Below are 26,159 nucleotides of genomic sequence, written 5' to 3'. Positions count from 1 at the left end.
ATATAAAAATCCTTGTACTGCAATATTAATGAATGGTCAGATATCAGAAAGCGTTACCTTAGGTAGAGGTACTCGACAGGGATGTCCTCTCTCACCTCTATTATTCAACATTGTGATAGAGTCTTTAGCCATTATGTTAAGGGAAAAAATACAGGGAATAATGTTGGGTAATTATGAATGTAAAGTTTCCCTTTACGCAGATGATCTACTATTATTTGTCCGTAATCTCAAGGAAAATATCCTGTTAATACTTAAAATAATATCAGATTTTAGTTCCTTTTCGGGCTACAAGATTAATGTAGGCAAATCTGAATTGATGATAGTCGGCGATGATGAAGATCCGAGGCTAGGAAATTATTTTAAGATTGCTCAAGAGGGTATAAGATATCTAGGAATTTTGATTTCAACTCAGGATACGTGGTATAGTTTAAATTATATATACCATTACTTAAGAAAATAAAAGAAGATTTAAAAGCCTGGACTAAATTACCTATATCAATTACTGGTAGAGTTAACCTCTTTAAAATGATAATTTTTAAAAAAATGTTATACCTAATCCAAAATATTCCCATCCCGATGTTGAAGAAAGATATAAGAGGGGTGTCGTCAACCATTATGCAATTAATATGGAATAATAAGAAACCTAGAATATCTTTGAATAAACTATACCTGCAAAGAGAAATGGGTGGATTAGCTCTTCCAAATTTGGAACATTATAACTGGGTAATGTTAAGTAGAATAGTGGTGGAGTGGATAACAGGTGTTACGTATTATACAATACCAGAAATTGAAAAAAACTTTTTTAAGCCGCATAATGTATTGAATCTTATACATAGTCCGTGGTAAAAGTTCCTGGCAAACATAAAAAACACAAAAACCATGGCTAATCCCATAGTAGCTTGGCAAACATTTTGCAAGAATTTAGGAGTAGAATATGGTATGTCCAAATATCTGTCAATACAGAATAACTTGGCATTTCCAATGGGCTTTAATTCATCCCTTTTCCAAAACTGGGAGGGAAAAGGGTTGAAATTCATACATCAAACATTAGACATGGAAAGGAAAACTGTTAAAACATTTGATTAATTGAAAAATGATTTTCAAATAAATAATAAAGATTTCTATGGTTATCTCCAGGTTAGGCACTACGCAAACCAACTCATTAGGGAAAACGACTGGAGTTGGGGATGGGAGAAGGTTGAACCGTGGTTAAAAATGGTTATGCAGGGAGTATAATCAAACTCACCATGGTACAAACTTATCTCCGCCCATGAAGGTCAAAATAATTTAGATAACTTAACTGTTAAATGGAGACCTTATATCATAGGAATGGATGAGCCTATTGAAAGGATAAGGGATTCAATCTCTCAAGTAGCAAAAACAACGATATCTGAAACCTGGAGAGAGGCACACTTGAAACTATTATATAGAGTTTATTACACCCCTGAGAAGGGTGCAGAATGGGGCAATATACAGTTTAGTAAATGTCCAAAATGTAGTAAACATGCAGCTGATCTGATACATATGATTTGGGAATGCCCCTCAATCAGACAATTTTGGCTTAACATTAAATATTGGTTAGATAAGATTTTAAAGAGATCTAGTAACACTGAGCTAGAACAAATGTTGTTCCTATCAAGGACTAAAGAAATGGAGAGAGATTGGAAACTAACAAATATTTCAGTATTAGCGGCCAGGAGTATAATTTTTAAAAACTGGAAGAATAGCAAAAAATGTAATTTTGCAGAATGGAAGATTTTTTTGATAAAACAGGCAATTATTGAACAATTTGATATACAAGATCTTAACGATTACGCAAGTACAGAGTACATGAATAAATGGGGAAAATGTATACAATCACTTTCAGATACCCTCCAGGAACAGTTCTGGTACCCTTTTAGGAATACAGTAGAAGCCTGAGGCCTAAGTCAAGATAGATGGTGAGTGGGAATGGCAAACATTATTATTATTTTTTTATTTTGGTTTTGTTATGGGTATGGGTTTAAATACCAAAAGTATAAGAACGGAATATAGGATGGTCTATATTACACTAAGTAATGACTGATAGAAAGTAATTTGCATGGTTATTATATGAAGGGCTTCCTGCTAATTATGTTTGGAATTCGTAAAACATCCTGCAAGGTGAAATGATGGCACAAATGAGAAGCTGTTTACCTTCTGTTTTCTTCTGGTAAAACACCCTGCGAGGTGAAAGGTAAGCCCAATTGAGAGGCTTTGCATTTATACTTTTGGATTAATAAATACATTTTAAAAAAAATAAAAAAAATTCAGATCCCATTTATTTGACCAGTCCTCTAGTTTATTAATATCACAGTTCATTTGATCAACTCCTCCTGGAACATCTACCCTGTTACAAATGTTTGCATCATCAGCAAACAAACAAACCTTCCCCTTAAAGGGACAGTAAACCTAAAATATAATGTTATATAATTCTGCACATAGTGCAGAATTATATAACATTATATTAGTGCTATCGCTATAAAACTATAAAATCGTTATAGTGCAGCTCGCTCCTGCTGTCAGACAGAGCAGGAGCGAGCTGCACTTAGTGTTATGGTGCGGTCGCGCCGGGCTGTGACTATACAGCTGGCCCGATGCGCTGTGTAATTAAAACAGACCCGCTCAGAAGAGCACAGAGAGCGGGTCTGAAAAACTGACATATTTTTAAAAAATTCAAAGGAAATCTAAGGTTTTATAACGATAACACTAATATAATGTTATATAATTCTGCACTATGTGCAGAATTATATAACATTATATTTTAGGTTTACTGACACTTTAAGCCCACTTCCAATATCACTTATGAACATGTTAAACAAAACAGGCCCAAGAACCAACCCTTGGGGAACACCACTAGTAACTGATGCCTCATTTGAAGCTACTCCATTAATTGAAACCCTCTTTCGTCTATCTTTAAGCCAGCATTCTACCTATTTAACAAACTTAGCATCTATTCCAAGGCAAAGTTTGTTGTATGGGACGGTGTCAAATGCTTTGCTAAAGTCTAGATATGCAACATCTACGGCTCTTCCCTGGTCTATTATTTTAGTTACATGGTCAAAGAAATCAATTATATTAGTCTGGCACGATCTTCCATCAGTGAAACCATGCTGTCCTTTGTCTTCTAAGTTGTTTGTCTGAAGGAAAGATACAAGTCTTTCCTTTTAAAAGAGTTTCCACTAATTTCCCTGCAATTGAGGTGAAACTGAATGGCCTATAGTTAGCAGAAACTTCCCTACTACCCTTTTTATGAAAAGGGACTACATTGGCAATTTTCCAGTCTTTTGGAACAACTCCTGTTTGAAGTGACTGATTAAATAAATCAGCTAATGGAGTAGCTATTATGGATCGAAGTTCTCTTAGAACCCTTGGATGAATATTATCTGGACGCACAGACTTATTTACTTTTATTTTTAATAAAGCCCTTGAAACCTCTTCCTCTGTAAAAAGGAAATTTATGCTTACCTGATAAACTGATTTCTTCTACGATACGACAAGTCCACGGATTCATCCTTACTTGTGGGATATTATCCTCCTGCTAACAGGAAGTGGCAAAGAGCACCACAGCAGAGCTGTATATATAGCTCCTCCCTTCTCTCCACCCCCAGTCATTCAACCAAAGGTATAGGAAGAGAAAAGAAAGGCTAAAAGGTGCAGAGGTAACTGAAGTTTTGAAAACAAAAATATAATCTGTCTAAAATGACAGGGAGGGCCGTGGACTCGTCGTATCGTAGAAGAAATCAATTTATCAGGTAAGCATAAATTTCCTTTTCTTCTACTAGATACGACGAGTCAACGGATTCATCCTTACTTGTGGGATACAATACCAAAGCAACAGGACACGGATGAACGAGAGGGACAAGACAGATACCTAAACGGAAGGCACCACTGCTTGAAGAACTTTTCTCCCAAAAATAGCCTCCGAAGAAGCAAAAGTATCAAATTTGTAAAATTTGGAAAAAGTATGAAGGGAGGACCAAGTCGCAGCCTTACAAATCTGTTCAACAGAAGCATCGATTTTAAAAGCCCATGTGGAAGCCAATGCTCTAGTAGAATGAGCCGTAATCTTTTCAGGAGGCTGCTGTCCAGCAGTCTTGTATGCCAGGCGGATGATGCTTTTCAGTAAAAAAGAAAGAGAGGTAGCCGTAGCTTTTTGACCCCTACGCTTTCCAGAATAAACAATGAATAGAGAAGATGATTGACGGAAATCCTTGGTCTCTTGTAAGTAAAACTTCAAGGCACGAACCACGTCCAAGTTATGTAACAGATGTTCCTTCTTAGGCGAAGGATTAGGACACAAGGAAGGAACAACAATTTCCTGATTAATATTCTTATTTGAAACAACCTTAGGAAGGAATCCAGGTTTGGTACGCAAAACCACCTTATCAGAATGGAATATAAGATAAGGCGAATCACACTGTAACGCAGAAAGCTCAGAAACCCTTCGGGCAGAAGAGATGGCAACTAAGAACAAAACTTTCCAAGATAAAAGCTTAATATCCATGGAATGCATGGGTTCAAACGGAACCCCTTGAAGAACATTGAGAACTAAATTCAAACTCCATGGCGGAGCAATAGGTTTAAACACAGGCTTGATTCTGATTAAAGCCTGACAAAAAGACTGAACGTCTGGGACATCCGCCAGACGCTTGTGTAGTAAAATTGACAAAGCAGAAATTTGTCCCTTTAAGGAACTAGCTGATAATCCCTTCTCCAATCCTTCTTGGAGAAAGGACAAAATTCTAGGAATCCTAACCCTACTCCATGAGTAGCCCTTGGATTCACATCAATAAAGATATTTACGCCATATCTTATGGTAAATTTTTCTAGTGACAGGCTTTCGAGCCTGAATCAAAGTATCAATGACCGACTCAGAGAATTCCCGCTTAGATAAAATCAAGCGTTCAATCTCCAGGCAGTCAGCTGCAGAGAATTTAGATTTGGATGTTGGAACGGACCTTGGATGAGAAGGTCCTGTCTCAATGGCAGTTTCCACGGTGGCAGAGATGACATGTCCACTAGATCTGCATACCAAGTACTGCGTGGCCATGCAGGCGCTATCAGGATTATTGAAGCTCTCTCCTGTTTGATTCTTGCAATCAGACGAGGTAGGAGAGGAAATGGAGGAAACACATAAGCCAGGTTGAACGACCAAGGTACTGCTAGAGCATCTATCAGTACAGCTTGGGGATCCCTTGACCTGGACCCGTAACGAGGAAGTTTGGCATTCTGACGAGATGCCATCAGATCCAATTCCAGTGTGCCCCATTGATGAATCAATGACGCAAACACCTCCGGATGGAGCTACCACTCCCCCGGATGAAAAGTCTGACAACTTAGAAAATCCGCTTCCCAGTTCTCTACTCCTGGGATATAGATTGCTGATAGGTGGCAAGAGTGAGTCTCCGCCCATCGGATTATCTTTGAAACCTCTATCATCGCTAGAGAACTCTTTGTTCCCCCTTGATGATTGATATATGCTACAGTCGTAATATTGTCTGACTGGAATCTTATGAATTTGGCCAAGGCCAACTGAGGCCACGACTGAAGCGCGTTGAATATTGCTCTCAGTTCCAGAATATTGATTGGTAATAGGGACTCCTCCTGAGTCTAAACACCCTGAGCCTTCAGGGAATTCCAGACTGCACCCCAGCCCAAGAGGCTGGCGTCCATCGTCACTATGACCCATCTTGGCTTGCGGAAACACATTCCCTGGGACAGATGATCCTGTGACAACCACCAAAGAAGAGAGTCTCTGGTCTCTAGGTCCAGATTTATCTGAGGAGATAAATTCACATAATCCCCATTCCACTGTCTGAGCATGCACAGCTGCAGTGGTCTGAGATGAAAGCGAGCAAACGGAACGATGTCCATTGCCGCTACCATTAACTAAATGACCTCCATACACTGCGCCACTGATGGCCGAGGAATGGAATGAAGTGCTCGGCAAGTAGTTAGAATCTTTGACTTTCTGACCTCCGTCAGCAAAATTTTCATGTCTACCGAGTCTATCAGAGTTCCCAAGAATGGAACTCTTGTTAGTGGAACTAGTGAACTCTTTTCTATATTTACTTTCCAACCGTGAGTTCTTAGAAATGCCAACACGATGTCCGTGTGAGATTTGGTCAGGTGATAAGTTGACGCCTGGATCAAAATATCGTCCAGATAGGGCGCCACTGCTATGCCCCGCGGCCTGAGAACCGCCAGAAGGGACAATAGCACCTTTGTGAAGATTGTGGGAGCTGTGGCCAACCCGAAAGGAAGGGCCACAAACTGATAATGTTCGTCCAGAAAGGCGAACCTTAGAAACTGATGATGATGCTTGAGGATAGGAATGTGAAGATACGCATCCTATAGGTCCACGGTGGTCATATATTGACTCTCCTGGATCATTGGTAAAATTGTTCGTATAGTCTCCATCTTGAACGATGGGACTCTGAGAAATTTGTTTAGGCATTTGAGATCTAAAATCGGTCTGAAGGTTCCCTCTTTTTTGGGAACCACGAACAGATTTGAGTAAAACCCCTGTCCCTGTTCTAGTTTTGGAACTGGACAAATTACACCCATGGTATAGAGTTCTTTTACACAGCGTAAGAACGTCTCTCTTTTTGTCTGGTCTACAGACAAACGTGAAAGATGAAATGTCCCTCTTGGGAGAAAATCCTTGAATTCTAGCCGATACCCCCCTGGGTCACAATTTCTAATGCCCAGGGATCCTGAACATCCCTTGCCCAAGCCTGAGCGAAGAGAGAAAGTATTCCCCCTACTTAATCCGGTCCCGGATCGGGGGCCGCCCCTTCATGCTGTCTTGGTAGCAGCAGCGGGCTACTTAACTTGTTTACCTTTATTCCAGGCCTGGTTAGGTCTCCAGACTGACTTGGATTGTGCAAAATTCCCCTCCTACTTTGTGGCGGAAGAGGAAGTAGAGGATCCACCTTTAAAGTTTCGAAAGGAACGAAAATTATTTTGTTTAGTCCTCATCTTAACAGTCTTATCCTGAGGTAGGGCATGACCTTTACCTCCAGTAATGTCAGAAATGATTTCCTTCAGTTCAGGCCCGAATAGGGTCTTGCCTTTAAAAGGAATAGCTAAAAGCTTAGATTTTGATGATACATCAGCAGACCAAGATTTAAACCATAACGCTCTATGCGCTAAAATGGCAAAGCCTGCATTTTTCGCAGCTAATTTAGCCATTTGAAAAGCGGCATCAGTAATAAAAGAATTAGCTAGCTTGAGAGCCTTAATTCTATCCAAAATATCATCTAATGGGGTCTCAACCTTAAGAGACTCCTCTAGAGCCTCGAACCAAAAAGCTGCTGCAGTAGTAACTGGAACAATGCACGCTATAGGTTGTAGAAGAAAACCCTGATGAATAAACAATTTCTTTAGAAGACCCTCCAATTTTTTATCCATAGGATCTTTGAAAGCACAACTGTCCTCAATAGGTATTAGTTGTACGCTTAGCTAGGGTAGAAATAGCTCCCTCCACCTTAGGGACCGTTTGCCAAGAATCCTGAATGGTGTCAGATATGGGAAACATTTTCTTAAAAGTAGGAGGGGGAGAGAACGGAATGCCTGGTCTATCCCATTCCTTTGTAACAATGTCCGAAATTCTTTTAGGGACTGGAAAAACATCAGTGTAAGTAGGTACCTCTAGATATTTATCCAACGTACACAATTTCTCTGGTGGTATTACAACAGGGTCACAATCATCCAGAGTCGCTAAAACCTCCCGGAGTAACAGGCGGAGGTGTTCAAGCTTAAATTTAAAGGACATTACGTCCGAGTCTGTCTGAGGTAATACATTTCCTGAATCTGAAAGCTCTCCCTCAGACAGCAATTCCCCGACCCCCAAATCAGAACACTGTGAGGGTACATCGGAAATAGCCAATAAAGCATCAGAGGGCTCAGCATTTACCTTAATACCGGACCTACTGCGCTTACCTTGTAAACCTGGCAGTTTAGATAATACCTCTGTAAGGGTAGTAGACATAACTGCAGCCATATCTTGCAGAGTAAAAGAATTAGACGCACTAGAAGTACTTGGCGTTGCTTGAGTGGGCGTTAGAGGTTGTGACTCTTGGGGAGAATTGGATGGCATAATCTGATTCTTTTCAGACTGAGAATCATCCTTAGACATAATTTTATCACCTATAATATGTTCTTTACAATGTAAGGCCCTTTCAGTACACGAGGGACACAATGTGAGTGGGGGTTCCACAATGGCTTCTAAACAAATAGAGCATTGACTTTCCTCAATCTCAGACATGTTGAACAGGCTAGTAATAACCACAAAAAGTCTTGAAAACACTTTATTTATTGAAAAAACAACAATTTTGAAAAATGTCACTGCGCCTTTAAGAAGTAAAAAAGCGCACAATTTTCCCAAATCTGCTTTAAAATGCTAAAACACTCACAATTTTAGCATATATCTATCTTATATTGTAGCCTAAGATTGCACCACAAGTAAGGGACAAATTAACCCTCTATAAGCAAAACGTTATTCCAAAACGTTATACAACGTTAACAACCCCTGCACCTGCCCTCAGGGGTCTGAGAAATCTCCCTATGACTCAGTTAGCCTATGTCTTCAGTTTGGGCCCAACCGGAGCTGAAGTTTGCTGCCTTCATGTGAAAATCAACTGCGCATCTGAGGCGTGAAAATTAGGCCCCGCCCATCATATGCGATGTCTCCCAGCCTAACAAACCGCTATGAAGTGGTATAGGAACTAGCCATGTGGGTACTTGCATCCCAAATAAATATATAAGCTATGTGAAAACCTCCAGTATAATGCCCAGTAACAGTGAACATAAAAAACGTTTCTGCCATAAAAACGTTATGCTGTCCTAGTGTCTAACCATGCTGCCATCACTTGCTGCATTTGGCCCTTAATCATTCACACACAGGTCTCCAGTAATGCCCCTTCTTATGTCTATAGGTTTACTGCTTACCCTTTCCCTCATGGGAACTATGTCAGCCTATTCTGAAATATCACAGTCTCTTCAGAAATAAATGACTGAACATACCTCAATGCTTGTAGCATGAAAACGTTCCCCCCACTGAAGCTTCTCAAGTACTCCTCAGCCATTCTGTGGGAACTCATCTGGATCTTAGTGACAACTGCTAAGATCATAAACCTCCAGGCAGAAATCTTCTTCCATCTACTGCCTGAGGAAAAATAGTACTCACCGGTACCATTTAAAATAAAAAAGTCTTGCTTGAAGAAAATAAAAACTATCTTTTTAACACCTCTTTCACTTTACCTCTTCCTATTACTAGTATAGGTAAAGAGAATGACTGGGGTGGAGAGAAGGGAGGAGCTATATATACAGCTCTGCTGTGGTGCTCTTTGCCACTTCCTGTTAGCAGGAGGATAATATCCCACAAGGATGAATCCGTGGACTCGTCGTATCTAGTAGAAGAAAAGAAAAGTACTACTCACATTATTTTTTACAGTAACATTCCTTAATAGAATCTCACTATCTTTACCATCTGCTGTAAAGACTGAACAAAAGTAATAATTTAAACAGTTTGCTATTTGTTTATCTTCTTCCACTACTCTATCATCATTCTTGAGTCTAACTATCCCTCTGTTAGTTTTTCTCTTTTCACTGATATATCTAAAGAAGGTTCTTTCACTGTTTTTTTACAGATTGTGCTATTTTCTCTTCTGCATCAGCTTTAGCCTTTCTGATTAACTGCTTTGTCATCTTTTGATGGGTTCTCCATTTTTCTTTATCCTCTTCTGAGTTAGTGAGTTTGAATTTTTTATAGACTGCCTTTTTTGTCTTAACTGCATGTGCTACTTCTCTTGAAAACCATATTGGTTTTCTTTTTTTTTTTTTTACTTTTACAAACAAGCCTAATACAGTGTTTAGTTGCATCTAGAATAGCATTTTTAAAATATTCCCACTGTTCTTGTACCCCTGTAATCTGTGCCATCCCTTTTAGAGATTCATCTAGGTATCTGCCCATGTAAGAAAAATTAGTTGTTCTAAAGTCTAAGACTTTTGTTTTACTATGGTTGCACAGTACCTTTGCCTGAATATTAAACGTATTTAGAAATAGAAAAAGAGTGTAGGAGCGCTAACTAAAGCTAAGGGGTCCTAGAGACCAATATACCACTCTACAACATAAAATATGTCAGAAAATAATTTAATTTCTCTCCAAAGTCTAATAACATATAAAATAGGGACATCTCCATTAACACAATAACTTATTAAATTGTATAAGATAACAGCAAATGCAGAATCAAAAACTAGCTCTTATGTATCTAAAAATAGTTAATAACAGAATTAGACGGTTTCCACCTTAAAAATAAAAAAAATTAAAATTTTCTTTATAAACTGTCACACTTTGTCAAAAAGATATATCCTCCCACTGTTTTTTAAAAAAAAGTGTAGCGTAACAGTAATAAAGTTACTAGGTTAGAAGCACGGATAAAATTCACAATGGGATGTCTTTGAGTCTTGATCTCTTTGTTTGATTTGCAACAGAATGTCAAAGGGATATAAGCGTCTTTGTAACAGTTTGCAACAATTTGCATCTTGTATTCAGGCTTACCGTATCTTCAGACACACTTCGTGTCAGGTGCAAGGTTCCTCTTTACCTTACCGGTGATAGATTACTTTAGTTGCCTTCTCCTTTACACATTGTTTCTGCACTGAATATTAAACGTTACAGACTGATGATCACTAGAGCCTAAGTTCTCACCCACAGACAACTCAGATACTTTATCACTGTTTGTAAGTACTACATCTAATATAGTTCCTTTACATGTTGGTTTTTTTACTGGTTGCTCAAGAGATTCCCCTTGTAAAGATTCCAGAATATATTTACTTCTCGTTGATTTGGCACCTAAAGTTAACAGCTCTTTTGCTACAAAACAAAACAAACTCCCCCTAACAGTATACAAACCCCACCCCCCAAACCCACAAAATAAAAATAAAGTAAAACCTAATCTAACCATTGCCCTGAAACCATATAATAAACTACCAATAGCCCTTTGTAGGGCACTGCCATAAGTTAAATAGCTCTTTTACCTGAAAAAAGTCACACTAACAAACCCCCATTACAAACCCCCAAAATGAAAAACTATCTAAAAAAAAAACCTAAGCTAACAATTGCCCTGAAAAGGGCATTTGTATGGACATTGACCTTAAAAGGGCATTAGGTTATTATTTTACATTGCCATGAAACGGGCATTTAGCTCTTTTATGAAAAGCCCAAACCCTAAAATAAAAAAAAACACCACCAAAAAAAAAGTTTAAAAAAAATCCTAACACTAACCCCTGACGATCCACTTACAGATGTTGAAGTCCTGCTTGAAGGATCTTCATCCCGGCGGCTCCATCTTCATCCCGGTGGCACGGAGCGGGTCCATCCAGAAGACATCCTGGCGCGGAGCATCCTTTTCATACGGTCGCCGCCGTACACTGAATCTTCAATGCAAGATACGCGATTCAAGATGGCGTCCCTTGCATTCCTATTGGCTGATTTTAGAAATTCAAATCAGCTAATAGGATAAGAGCTACTGAAATCCTATTGGCTATTCAAATCAGCCAATAGAATTTCAGTAACTCTCATCCTATTGGCTGATTTGAACAGCCAAAAGGATTTCAGCCAATACTAGTTTAAATTAATTTATTGCAATGTGGGGGGGCTTTCGCTTTAGGGGTTAATAAGTTTAATAACAGAATTTATGTTTACCTGATAAATTACTTTCTCCAACGGTGTGTCCGGTCCACGGCGTCATCCTTACTTGTGGGATATTCTCTTCCCCAACAGGAAATGGCAAAGAGCCCAGCAAAGCTGGTCACATGATCCCTCCTAGGCTCCGCCTACCCCAGTCATTCGACCGACGTTAAGGAGGAATATTTGCATAGGAGAAACCATATGGTACCGTGGTGACTGTAGTTAAAGAAAATAAATTATCAGACCTGATTAAAAAACCAGGGCGGGCCGTGGACCGGACACACCGTTGGAGAAAGTAATTTATCAGGTAAACATAAATTCTGTTTTCTCCAACATAGGTGTGTCCGGTCCACGGCGTCATCCTTACTTGTGGGAACCAATACCAAAGCTTTAGGACACGGATGAAGGGAGGGAGCAAATCAGGTCACCTAAATGGAAGGCACCACGGCTTGCAAAACCTTTCTCCCAAAAATAGCCTCAGAAGAAGCAAAAGTATCAAACTTGTAAAATTTGGTAAAAGTGTGCAGTGAAGACCAAGTCGCTGCCCTACATATCTGATCAACAGAAGCCTCGTTCTTGAAGGCCCATGTGGAAGCCACAGCCCTAGTGGAATGAGCTGTGATTCTTTCGGGAGGCTGCCGTCCGGCAGTCTCGTAAGCCAATCTGATGATGCTTTTAATCCAAAAAGAGAGAGAGGTAGAAGTTGCTTTTTGACCTCTCCTTTTACCGGAATAAACAACAAACAAGGAAGATGTTTGTCTAAAATCCTTTGTAGCATCTAAATAGAATTTTAGAGCGCGAACAACATCCAAATTGTGCAACAAACGTTCCTTCTTTGAAACTGGTTTCGGACACAGAGAAGGTACGATAATCTCCTGGTTAATGTTTTTGTTAGAAACAACTTTTGGAAGAAACCCAGGTTTAGTACGTAAAACCACCTTATCTGCATGGAACACCAGATAAGGAGGAGAACACTGCAGAGCAGATAATTCTGAAACTCTTCTGGCAGAAGAAATTGCAACTAAAAACAAAACTTTCCAAGATAATAATTTAATATCAACGGAATGCAAGGGTTCAAACGGAACCCCCTGAAGAACTGAAAGAACTAAATTGAGACTCCAAGGAGGAGTCAAAGGTTTGTAAACAGGCTTAATTCTAACCAGAGCCTGAACAAAAGCTTGAACATCTGGCACAGCAGCCAGTTTTTTGTGAAGTAACACCGACAAGGCAGAAATCTGTCCCTTCAGGGAACTTGCAGATAATCCTTTTTCCAATCCTTCTTGAAGGAAGGATAGAATCCTAGGAATCTTAACCTTGTCCCAAGGGAATCCTTTAGATTCACACCAACAGATATATTTTTTCCAAATTTTGTGGTAAATCTTTCTAGTTACAGGCTTTCTGGCCTGAACAAGAGTATCGATAACAGAATCTGAGAACCCTCGCTTCGATAAAATCAAGCGTTCAATCTCCAAGCAGTCAGCTGGAGTGAAACCAGATTCGGATGTTCGAACGGACCCTGAACAAGAAGGTCTCGTCTCAAAGGTAGCTTCCAAGGTGGAGCCGATGACATATTCACCAGATCTGCATACCAAGTCCTGCGTGGCCACGCAGGAGCTATCAAGATCACCGACGCCCTCTCCTGATTGATCCTGGCTACCAGCCTGGGGATGAGAGGAAAGGGCGGGAACACATAAGCTAGTTTGAAGGTCCAAGGTGCTACTAGTGCATCCACTAGAGCCGCCTTGGGATCCCTGGATCTGGACCCGTAGCAAGGAACTTTGAAGTTCTGACGAGAGGCCATCAGATCCATGTCTGGAATGCCCCACAGCTGAGTGACTTGGGCAAAGATTTCCGGATGGAGTTCCCACTCCCCCGGATGCAATGTCTGACGACTCAGAAAATCCGCTTCCCAATTTTCCACTCCTGGGATGTGGATAGCAGACAGGTGGCAGGAGTGAGACTCCGCCCATAGAATGATTTTGGTCACTTCTTCCATCGCTAGGGAACTCCTTGTTCCCCCCTGATGGTTGATGTACGCAACAGTTGTCATGTTGTCTGATTGAAACCGTATGAACTTGGCCCTCGCTAGCTGAGGCCAAGCCTTGAGAGCATTGAATATCGCTCTCAGTTCCAGAATATTTATCGGTAGAAGAGATTCTTCCCGAGACCAAAGACCCTGAGCTTTCAGGGATCCCCAGACCGCGCCCCAGCCCATCAGACTGGCGTCGGTCGTGACAATGACCCACTCTGGTCTGCGGAATGTCATCCCTTGTGACAGGTTGTCCAGGGACAGCCACCAACGGAGTGAGTCTCTGGTCCTCTGATTTACTTGTATCTTCGGAGACAAGTCTGTATAGTCCCCATTCCACTGACTGAGCATGCACAGTTGTAATGGTCTTAGATGAATGCGCGCAAAAGGAACTATGTCCATTGCCGCTACCATCAACCCGATCACTTCCATGCACTGAGCTATGGAAGGAAGAGGAACGGAATGAAGTATCCGACAAGAGTCTAGAAGTTTTGTTTTTCTGGCCTCTGTTAGAAAAATCCTCATTTCTAAGGAGTCTATAATTGTTCCCAAGAAGGGAACCCTTGTTGACGGGGATAGAGAACTCTTTTCCACGTTCACTTTCCATCCGTGAGATCTGAGAAAGGCCAGGACCATGTCCGTGTGAGCCTTTGCTTGAGGAAGGGACGACGCTTGAATCAGAATGTCGTCCAAGTAAGGTACTACAGCAATGCCCCTTGGTCTTAGCACAGCTAGAAGGGACCCTAGTACCTTTGTGAAAATCCTTGGAGCAGTGGCTAATCCGAAAGGAAGCGCCACGAACTGGTAATGTTTGTCCAGGAATGCGAATCTTAGGAACCGATGATGTTCCTTGTGGATAGGAATATGTAGATACGCATCCTTTAAATCCACCGTGGTCATGAATTGACCTTCCTGGATGGAAGGAAGAATAGTTCGAATGGTTTCCATCTTGAACGATGGAACCTTGAGAAACTTGTTTAAGATCTTGAGATCTAAGATTGGTCTGAACGTTCCCTCTTTTTTGGGAACTATGAACAGATTGGAGTAGAACCCCATCCCTTGTTCTCTTAATGGAACAGGATGAATCACTCCCATTTTTAACAGGTCTTCTACACAATGTAAGAATGCCTGTCTTTTTATGTGGTCTGAAGACAACTGAGACCTGTGGAACCTCCCCCTTGGGGGAAGTCCCTTGAATTCCAGAAGATAACCTTGGGAGACTATTTCTAGCGCCCAAGGATCCAGAACATCTCTTGCCCAAGCCTGAGCGAAGAGAGAGAGTCTGCCCCCCACCAGATCCGGTCCCGGATCGGGGGCCAACATTTCATGCAGTCTTGGTAGCAGTGGCAGGTTTCTTGGCCTGCTTTCCTTTGTTCCAGCCTTGCATTGGTCTCCAAGCTGGCTTGGCTTGAGAAGTATTACCCTCTTGCTTAGAGGACGTAGCACCTTGGGCTGGTCCGTTTCTACGAAAGGGACGAAAATTAGGTTTATTTTTTGCCTTGAAAGGCCGATCCTGAGGAAGGGCGTGGCCCTTACCCCCAGTGATATCAGAGATAATCTCTTTCAAGTCAGGGCCAAACAGCGTTTTCCCCTTGAAAGGAATGTTAAGTAGCTTGTTCTTGGAAGACGCATCAGCCGACCAAGATTTCAACCAAAGCGCTCTGCGCGCCACAATAGCAAACCCAGAATTCTTAGCCGCTAACCTAGCCAATTGCAAAGTGGCGTCGAGGGTGAAAGAATTAGCCAATTTGAGAGCATTGATTCTGTCCATAATCTCCTCATAAGGAGGGGAATCACTATCGACCGCCTTTATCAGCTCATCGAACCAGAAACATGCGGCTGTAGCGACAGGGACAATGCATGAAATTGGTTGTAGAAGGTAACCCTGCTGAACAAACATCTTTTTAAGCAAACCTTCTAATTTTTTATCCATAGGATCTTTGAAAGCACAACTATCCTCTATGGGTATAGTGGTGCGTTTGTTTAAAGTGGAAACCGCTCCCTCGACCTTGGGGACTGTCTGCCATAAGTCCTTTCTGGGGTCGACCATAGGAAACAATTTTTTAAATATGGGGGGAGGGACGAAAGGAATACCGGGCCTCTCCCATTCTTTATTAACAATGTCCGCCACCCGCTTGGGTATAGGAAAAGCTTCTGGGAGCCCCGGCACCTCTAGGAACTTGTCCATTTTACATAGTTTCTCTGGGATGACCAACTTGTCACAATCATCCAGAGTGGATAATACCTCCTTAAGCAGAATGCGGAGATGTTCCAACTTAAATTTAAATGCAATCACATCAGGTTCAGCCTGTTGAGAAATGTTCCCTGAATCAGTAATTTCTCCCTCAGACAAAACCTCCCTGGCCCCATCAGACTGGGTTAGGGGCCCTTCAGAGATATTAATATCAGCGTCGTCATGCTCTTCAGTATCTAAAACAGAGCAGCCGCGCTTACGCTGACAAGTGTTTATTTTGGCTAAAATGTTTTTGACAGAATTATCCATTACAGCCGTTAATTGTTGCATAGTAAGGAGTATTGGCGCGCTAGATGTACTAGGGGCCTCCTGAGTGGGCAAGACTCGTGTAGACGAAGGAGGGAATGATGCAGTACCATGCTTACTCCCCTCACTTGAGGAATCATCTTGGGCATCATTGTCATGATCACATAAATCACATTTATTTAAATGAATAGGAATTCTGGCTTCCCCACATTCAGAACACAGTCTATCTGGTAGTTCAGACATGTTAAACAGGCATAAACTTGATAACAAAGTACAAAAACGTTTTAAAATAAAACCGTTACTGTCACTTTAAATTTTAAACTGAACACACTTTATTACTGCAATTGCGAAAAAACATGAAGGAATTGTTCAAAATTTATCAAATTTTCACCACAGTGTCTTAAAGCCTTAAAAGTATTGCACACCAAATTTGGAAGCTTTAACCCTTAAAATAACGGAACCGGAGCCGTTTTAAACTTTAACCCCTTTACAGTCCCTGGTATCTGCTTTGCTGAGACCCAACCAAGCCCAAAGGGGAATACGATACCAAATGACGCCTTCAGAAAGTCTTTTCTAAGTATCAGAGCTCCTCTCACATGCGACTGCATGCCATGCCTCTCAAAAACAAGTGCGCCACACCGGCGCGAAAATGAGGCTCTGCTTATGCTTTAGGAAAGCCCCTAAGGAATAAGGTGTCTAATACAGTGCCTGCCGATATTATTATATCAAAATACCCAGATAAAATGATTCCTCAAGGCTAAATATGTGTTAATAATGAATCGATTTAGCCCAGAAAAAGTCTACAGTCTTAATAAGCCCTTGTGAAGCCCTTATTTACGATCGTAATAAAAATGGCTTACCGGATCCCATAGGGAAAATGACAGCTTCCAGCATTACATCGTCTTGTTAGAATGTGTCATACCTCAAGCAGCAAGAGACTGCACACTGTTCCCCCAACTGAAGTTAATTGCTCTCAACAGTCCTGTGTGGAACAGCCATGGATTTTAGTTACGGTTGCTAAAATAATTTTCCTCATACAAACAGAATTCTTCATCTCTTTTCTGTTTCTGAGTAAATAGTACATACCAGCACTATTTCAAAATAACAAACTCTTGATTGAATAATAAAAACTACAGTTAAACACTAAAAAACTCTAAGCCATCTCCGTGGAGATGTTGCCTGTACAACGGCAAAGAGAATGACTGGGGTAGGCGGAGCCTAGGAGGGATCATGTGACCAGCTTTGCTGGGCTCTTTGCCATTTCCTGTTGGGGAAGAGAATATCCCACAAGTAAGGATGACGCCGTGGACCGGACACACCTATGTTGGAGAAATAGTGTTTGTGATGCGGGAGTGCATCGGTTTAAGTGTTAATAGGTTAGTATATGGGTGTTAGTGTACTTTTTAACACTTTACTTATGAGTTTTATGTAACAGTTTTGTAACAGTTTTGTAACAGTTTTGTTGCATAAAACTCATAACTACTGCTTTCAGGTGGCGTTACGGATTTTGTCGTTTTAGGGTGTAACGCAAGCTTTTTAACCAGAACGCAAAATTTGTAATGGCAGCGCTATGGAATTCCCATGAAAAAACTTAATTTTTACGTGTGCGGACTAACGTTGCGTTACAGGCTAAAAGGCTTGCGGTAAAGCTATACCGACAATACTTGTAATGGCTGCTGTGCTGTTTTAACGCTGAAATGGCCATTTTTTTCATCATTAAAACACTTAATCTTGGTGATAATGTTCTATAATACACTTAAGAAAAATATGATTTTAACAGAGGACGATGTTGCAACAGTCATAAGCAGGAAATCTCACTAAGAGAAGAAATATAATATAAATATATATAAGGATAATATTTGCTTTTGAGAGCAAAGAACTCAACTCCCATGTAATAAATAATAAATGTGTAACCTGCAAAAAAAAACACATTATAGAACAGGTGTAAACAGCTACAAATAATTCTGTATATTAATTAATATATTATTAATTCTGTATATTATATTTTCCCTTATGGGAAAAATTAAAATATTCTCCATTAAAATGGAAAAATACCCTTTAAATATTTTTCCCCTACCAGTATGGGAAATCAAACCAGTAACTCTGTTACTAAATAAATAGTTCACTCAGCTACTGTGCTATTTGAGCTGTCTTTAATCACCACAAGATGACGTCAGACACCAGGGATTCCTGCAAAAGAGGAAAAAATATTAAATAAGACAATAAATATATTCTAGTGAACACCACTGAGAATGAACAGAAACTAGGCATGGAGATTAATATACATAACATTATTAAAGTTCCACACCCTTGATAAAAAGGCCCGATCCAGATCCAACAATGGAGCCGGCGAAATCACGCCAAACCGACCTGTGGCAGGATCATTAACCCCGCCGCCACCGGTTTAAGCCCAAAACACTAAGACCATCAGTGAAAAGGTCTTCAGAAACACAAGAGCACCACATCACCAGCTAAGATCACTAAGGACACAGAGATTTTGAACACTGCACCGCCTGCGGCCTGTCTCCTTACAGCAATATTAGCTATCACGTACTTCAGATCGCTGGTGCATAAAATGGTGCCGTCATACCAAAAATAAATCTTCAGCTCACAAAGCCGACATGCGGAAATAACAGCACTAGGCTGAGGACAAAAACGTTCCTGCATGTCTCAGGAAGGATCTAAAGATAACCGATCCACTATATCTCCAAAATTTGCAACTGCATAATAGCGTGCGGTGGTGTCCGATCCTGGTTAGTTAACAAACTGAGCCACCGCCGCTGAGAGAGAGCGCATCAAAAACACACTGGCGATGCATACAGTCCAGAAGTTTAGTGCCCATCATGTGGCATTTTTATAACCCACACTAAGCAGTGCATTGTAAAGTGAGATTTACCACCCACTTAACCACTGTTTCTAATGGCGGAGTTACCTGACAGCCCCTTTCTTAGTATACAGAGATCTTTCAAGTAGAAACGTGTACAGGCTACTGAGGTCTAGGACACCCAGAGCCGAATGGATGACAAATTATATCCGTTTGTCAATTAGCATGATCAATGCAGATCCCACTAAGGAATGATTAGTTCATACTCCAGACACACAGAGTGTATATACTGCCCATGAAAACAATCCCAACATTGAAGAGATTTCTTAACTATTTCCATACTCCATTTCTAAAAAAAGGGATTAACCCCCAAAGTGCTGAGCCTTCTCACTTAGAAGGGAAGAGCACTTACCTCAGGGGTTTCTAGCTGCAGGGCAGGCACAGCACCTCAGGTATGACAGACTCAAACGACCTGTGACAGGGACCTGAAGAGAAAGAGGAAAAGCAGAGTAACAAACCCTGGTTTTCCATATAGGGTTAGCATAAATTGTTGAAGGAAAAGCAAGGACTACCTCACCGACCTCCAAAAGCTAAAAGCCACCACATCTCTTACTCAAGAGGATTACGTGGACACAGCTTTACCCCAATTCTTGCTTGCAAGGAAACTTCCCATTAAAGGATTAATCTTCTTCAGACTCCATCTTCGTACATCCTCCTGATGGACAAGGCAAAGAATGTCTGGGGGTTATGGGAAGTGGGAGGATACTTACAGCTCTGCTGGGGTGTTCTTTGCCTCCTCCTGGTGGCTAGGAGTTGAATTCCCACTAGTAATTAGAATGGATTTGTGGACTCTCCATGCCATTGGAAAGAAAATGTTGTTAGAAGCACTGGAACCACCCAGAACTAGCGGTAAACTCCTTGTCTGGTCCTGCATTATAAATTTTGTGCTTTAGCAGTGATGGTCAGTGTGCTCAGAGGGCTTTGCTTCTAAGTTTCATCCTCAATCCCTGTCATTGTTTCCATATCAGATATGGGTCCCTCTCTCATTTTTGTAAGCCTTGTAGATGTCAGGGGAGCTGATCCTTTAACAGCCTTGAGAATTGTATCCTTATCCTTAAGGATCGTTGTCACTGTGGAGTGTGACATGCCCAAATCATGAGCTATAGCGTTCACTTGTTTTCCACCTTCATACTGTTTAATTACCTTCAGTTTTACTTCCAGATCTATACTTTCTTTGCCTCTTGCTGCTGGTATAAAGACCTATTTTTGTTTTGTTTAGGAGCCATGATATTATACATTGATGCATTACCGGGACTTTGTCCATTAAGTCCTGCAGATAGACTTTCAGTGATTCAGTCTGTTAGTGATTTTCTGCCCATATTAACAAGTTGATAGATTCCTGCACAATACAATGAGACTGAAGCTAAATAATTCATAACAAGTACTAACAAAGAAATTATCAACAGTTCAACAACACTAGCTACCTTGTTACTTAGTTGCTCTAAATTCTGCCTCTTCATATCACCATTTTACTAAAAGTTTTTGTGATTTTTGTATTTTTTATGCATTGTACGAGAGGCCTCTCTTTTTATCCTTCGTTTAATATACTGAGAAGCAACAGATGAACTTGATGAAGATGGTCTTGAAAGATCAGGTGTGGGGCTCCTGGCAACGCGTTTCACCAGCTGCTGCAGAAGGTTAATTATTGTAGCCATCTGATATGAATACCTCTCTTGCTGCGCATAGATACGCATTTGCCACCTGATTTTCCTCTTTTTCTCTTCCTGGAAGAGCTTTAGTTGTCTTATTATCTCCAAATGTTGTGGGATCTCTGGGGTGACTGGTGGTGGCACAGGTGGAAGAGGGAATAAAGGTGGCAAATGTTGCAATGGATCTGGAGGGAGAACAGGAGGCAGAGGAACCTCCATCCTTGGCTCCTGGAGAGGTGGTGAAGGCAGCTGTATAGGTTGCTCTTGCTGAGGTGGAGCACTCATAGCCAACAAAACATTATCATTGTTCCCCTCCACAGGACTTGGCAAGACCTGAGGCTGCTCCTTTTCTTGAGTTTCTTCTTCTTGATGATGTTGTGATTCTGATTATAGAAAAGAAAAAAATAAGATTTTTACTAACATGAAATGTTCATTTAATTTAGAAAAGGAGAAAGTTATTCTTCAGTGAGAAGTTTCATCCTTACTTGTGGCCAGCAGAAACTTCCTTAAAGGGACAGTAATAATGTTGTCTAATCAGCCAAGTCTAAACATTTTAAAACAAATTACAATCATTTTTCAATAGCCAAACGCCACCCACCATTTGCCTTGTTTGGGCTTTAGTCTGCAGACAACAAGGCTAGTCATATTGTTAGTATAAAATACATAGTTTTGCAGTTGTTATCAGTTAAAGCCAATTATGGAACTGTATATGTCCGATTTAGCCTTGAGAAGTCAGCAGGTCAATTAGAAAATCCTTAAAGGAACAGTCAGGTCCCAAATAAACTTTCATGATTTAAATAGGGCATGTAATTTTAAACAACTTTCTAATTTACTTTTATTTATTTTTTATTTTCTTTAAACAAGCTTTATTGATGATCGACAAGAGTTGCATATACATGTGAATTTCAGTTTTAACATGGAAATTGTTTATAACATTTGTTAATACTTTTTACTACGTTCCTTGAGAAGAAAAGGCAGAGATGAGTTTGTATGCTTCTAATAGTATATAAGTAAAACTAGACACAGATCAAAAAAGATATAAAAGGAACAAAAAGTGAAATCTATTGATCCTCTTTGTCAAATATGTCTTTGACTTAGCCCATAGATCTTGAGCTTGTTTGATTCCAATTTACTTTTATCACCAATTTTGCTTTTTTCTCTTTGTATTCTTAGTTGAAAGCTAATTCTAGGAGGTTCATATGTTAATTTCGTAGACATTGAAGACTGCCTCTAATCTGAATGAATTTTGACAACTAGAGGGCATTAGTTCATGTGTTTCATATAGATAACTTTGAGCTCATGCACGTGAAGTTACCCTGGAGTGAGCACTGATTGGCTAAAATGCAAGTCTGTTAAAACAACTGAAATAAGGGGGCAGTCTGCTGAGGGTTAAATACAAGGTAATCACAGAGGTAAAAAGTATATTAATATAACTGAGATAAGGAGCAGTCTGCAGAGGCTTAGATACAAGGTAATCACAGAGGTAAAAAGTATATTAATATAACTGAGATAAGGAGCAGTCTACAGAGGCTTAGATACAGGGTAATCACAGAGGTAAAAAGTATATTAATATAACTGAGATAAGGAGCACTCTACAGAAGCTTAGATATAAGGTAATCACAAAGGTAAAAAGTATATTAATATAACTGAGATAATGAGCAGTCTGCAGAGGCTTAGATACAAGGTAATCACAGAGGTAAAAAGTATATTAATATAACTGAGATAAGGAGCAGTCTGCAGGGGCTTAGATACAAGGTAATCCCAGAGGTAAAAAGTATATTAATATAATTGAGATAAGGGGCAGTCTGCAGAGGGTTAGATACAAGGTAATCACAAAAGTAAAAAGTATATTAATATAACTGAGATAAGGAGCAGTCTGCAGAGGCTTATATACAAGGTAATCAAAGAGGTAAAAAGTGTATTAATATAACTGAGATAAGGAGCAGTCTGCAGAGGCTTAGATACAAGATAATCACAGAGGTAAAAAGTATATTAATATAACTGAGATAAGGAGCAGTATGCAGAGGCTTAGATACAAGGTAATCACAGAGGTAAAAGGTATATTAATATAACTGAGATAAGAGGCAGTCTGCAGAGGATTAGATACAGGGTAATACCAGAGGTAAAAGTATATTAATATAACTGAGATAAGGGGCAGTCTGCAGAGGCTTAGATACAGGGTAATCACAGAGGTAAAACATATATTAATATAACTGAGATAAAGGGGCAGTCTGCAGAGGCTTAGATACAGGGTAATCACAGAGGTAAAAGTATATTAATATAACTGAGATAAGGGGCAGTCTGCAGAGGTTTAGATACAGGGTAATCACAGAGGTAAAAAGTATATTAATATAACTGAGATAAGGGGCAGTCTGCAGAGGCTTAGATACAAGGTAATCACAGAGGTAAAAACTATATTACTATAACTGAGATAAGGAGCTGTCTGCAGAGGTTAGATACAGGGTAATCACAGCAGTAAAAAGTATAATAATATAACTGAGATAAGGAGCAGTCTGAAGAGGCTTAGATACAAGGTAATCACAGAGGTAAAAGTATATTAATATAACTGAGATAAGGAGTAGTGTGCAGAGGCTTAGATACAAGGTAATCACAGAGGTAAAAAGTATATTAATATAACTGAGATAAGGAGCAGTCTGCAGAGGCTTAGATGCAAGGTAATTACAGAGGTAAAAAGTATATTAATATAACTGAGATAAGGGGCAGCCTGCAGAGGCTTAGATACAGGGTAATCACAGAGGTAAAAAGTATATTAATATAACTGAGATAAGGAGCAGTCTGCAGAAGCTTAGATACAAGGTAATCACAGAGGTAAAAAGTATATTAATATAACTGAGATAAGGGGGCAGTCTGCAGAGGCTTATACAGGGTAATCACAGAGGTAAAAAGTATATTAATATAACTGAGATAAGGGGGCAGTCTGCAGAGGCTTATACAGGGTAATCACAGAGGTAAAAGTATATTAATATAACTGAGATAAGGAGCAGTGTGCAGAGCCTTAGATACAAGGTAATCACAGAGGTAAAAAGTATATTAATATAACTGAGATAAGGAGCAGTCTGCAGAGGCTTAGATACAGGGTAATCACAGAGGTAAAAAGTATATTAATATAACTGAGATAAGGAGCAGTCTGCAGAGGCTTAGATACAGGGTAATCACAGAAGTAAAAAACAAAATTTATGCTTACCTGATAAATTTATTTCTCTTGTGGTGTATCCAGTCCACGGATTCATCCATTACTTGTGGGATATTCTCCTTCCCAACAGGAAGCTGCAAGAGGATCACCCACAGCAGAGCTGTCTGTATAGCTCCTCCCCTAACTGCCACCTCCCAGTCATTTGACCGAAGACAAGCAAGAGAAAGGAGAAACTATAGGGTGCAGTGGTGACTGTAGTTTAAAAATTAAAAAACACCTGCCTTAAATCACAGGGCGGGCCGTGGACTGGATACACCACAAGAGAAATAAATTTATCAGCAAAGCATAAATTTTGTTTTCTCTTGTAAGGTGTATCCAGTCCACGGATTCATCCACTGCCTGTAAGACCTTTCTCCCAAAAATAGCCTCCATAGAAGCAAAAGTATCAAATTTGTAGAATTTAGAAAAAGTATGAAGCGAAGACCAAGTCGCCGCCTTACAAATCTGTTCAACAGAAGCTTCATTTTTAAAGGCACATGTGGAAGCTACCGCTCTAGTAGAATGAGCTGTAATTCTTACAGGAGGCTGCTGGCCAGCAGTCTCATAAGCTAAGCGGATTATACTTCTTAATCAAAAAGAAAGAGAAGTTGCTGAAGCCTTTTGGCCTCTCCTCTGTCCAGAGTAAACAACAAACAATGCAGATGTTTGACGAAAATCCTTAGTAGCTTGTAAATAAAACTTTAAAGCACGAACCACGTCAAGATTATGTAATAGACGTTCCTTCTTTTAAGAAGGATTAGGACACAGTGACGGAACAACAATCTCTTGATTGATATTCTTATTGGATACCACCTTAGGAAGAAACCCAGGTTTGGTACGCAAAACTACCTTATCTGCATGGAAGATCAGATAAGGGGAATCACACTGCAAGGCAGATAACTATGAAACTCTTCGAGCCGAAGAGATAGCTACCAAGAACAGAACTTTCCAAGATAAAAGCTTGATATCTATGGAATGCAGAGGTTCAAACGGAACCCCTTGAAGAACTTTAAGAACTAAATTTAAACTCCATGGCGGAGCAACAGGTTTAAACACAGGCTTGATTCTAACTAAAGCCTGACAAAACGCCTGAACGACTGGAACATCCGCCAGACGCTTGTGCAAAAGAATAGACAGAGCAGAAATCTGTCCTTTTAAGGAACTAGCTGACAATCCCTTCGCCAATCCTTCTTGGAGAAAAGACAATATCCTGGGAATCATGACTTTACTCCATGAGTAACCCTTGGATTCACACCAATGAAGACATTTACACCATATCTTATGATAGATTTTCCTGGTGACAGGCTTTCGAGCCTGAATTAAGGTATCAATGACCGACTCGGAAAAACCACGTTTTGACAAAATCAAGCGTTCAATCTCCAAGCAGTCAGACGCAGAGAAATTCGATTTGGATGTTTGAAGGGACCTTGAAGTAGAAGGTCCTGCCTCAGCGGCAGAGTCCAAGGTGGAAAGGATGACATGTCCACCAGATCTGCGTACCAAGTCCTGCGTGGCCACGCAGGAGCTATCAAAATCACGAAGCTCTCTCCTGCTTGATCTTGGCAATCAGACGAGGGAGCAGAGGAAACGGTGGAAACACATAAGCCAGGTTGAAAGACCAAGGCGCTGCTAGAGCATCTATCAGCGCTGCCTTGGGATTCCTGGACCTGAACCCGTAACAAGGAAGCTTGGCGTTCTGACAAGACGCCATGAGATCCAGTTCTGGTTTGCCCCAAAGTTGAATCAACTGTGCAAACACCTCCAGATGGAGTTCCCACTCCCCCGGATAAAAAAGTCTGTCAACTTAGAAAATCTGCCTCCCAGTTCTCTACTCCTGGGATATGAATAGCTGATAGATGGCAAGAGTGAACCTCTGCCCATAGAATTATTTTTGAAACCTCCAACATTGCTAGGGAACTCCTTGTTCCCCCTTGATGGTTGATGTAAGCTACAGTCGTGATGTTGTCCGACTGAAATCTGATGAACCTGACCGCAGCTAGCTGAGGCCAAGCCTGAAGAGCATTAAATATCGCTCTTAGTTCCAGAATGTTTATCGGAAGGAGTGTCTCCTCCTGAGTCCACAAGCCCTGAGCCTTCAGGGAGTTCCAGACTGCACCCCAGCCCAGAAGGCTGGCATCTGTCGTTACTATTGTCCAATCTGGCCTGCGGAAGGTCATACCCTTGGACA

General features: G+C 40.5%; 1 protein-coding gene across 1 annotated transcript in view; it reads right to left on the bottom strand.

Annotated features, from left to right (window-relative positions):
• Nucleotides 1-17,577: 17,577 nt before the first annotated feature.
• The window catches only part of LOC128638242 (myb-related transcription factor, partner of profilin), a 144,538-nt gene continuing 135,956 nt past the window's right edge, over nt 17,578-26,159 (bottom strand). Inside the window, exon 5 of the mRNA XM_053690095.1 lies at nt 17,578-21,161. Coding sequence (XP_053546070.1) covers nt 20,602-21,161 — 560 coding nt within the window. The 3' untranslated portion in view covers nt 17,578-20,601. The remainder of the gene's footprint in view (nt 21,162-26,159) is intronic.

This window comes from Bombina bombina, chromosome 8 (genome assembly GCF_027579735.1).
Source record: "Bombina bombina isolate aBomBom1 chromosome 8, aBomBom1.pri, whole genome shotgun sequence".
In the NCBI taxonomy this organism is placed as follows: Eukaryota; Metazoa; Chordata; class Amphibia; order Anura; family Bombinatoridae; genus Bombina; species Bombina bombina.
This window is presented reverse-complemented; position numbering and strand designations above follow the sequence as displayed.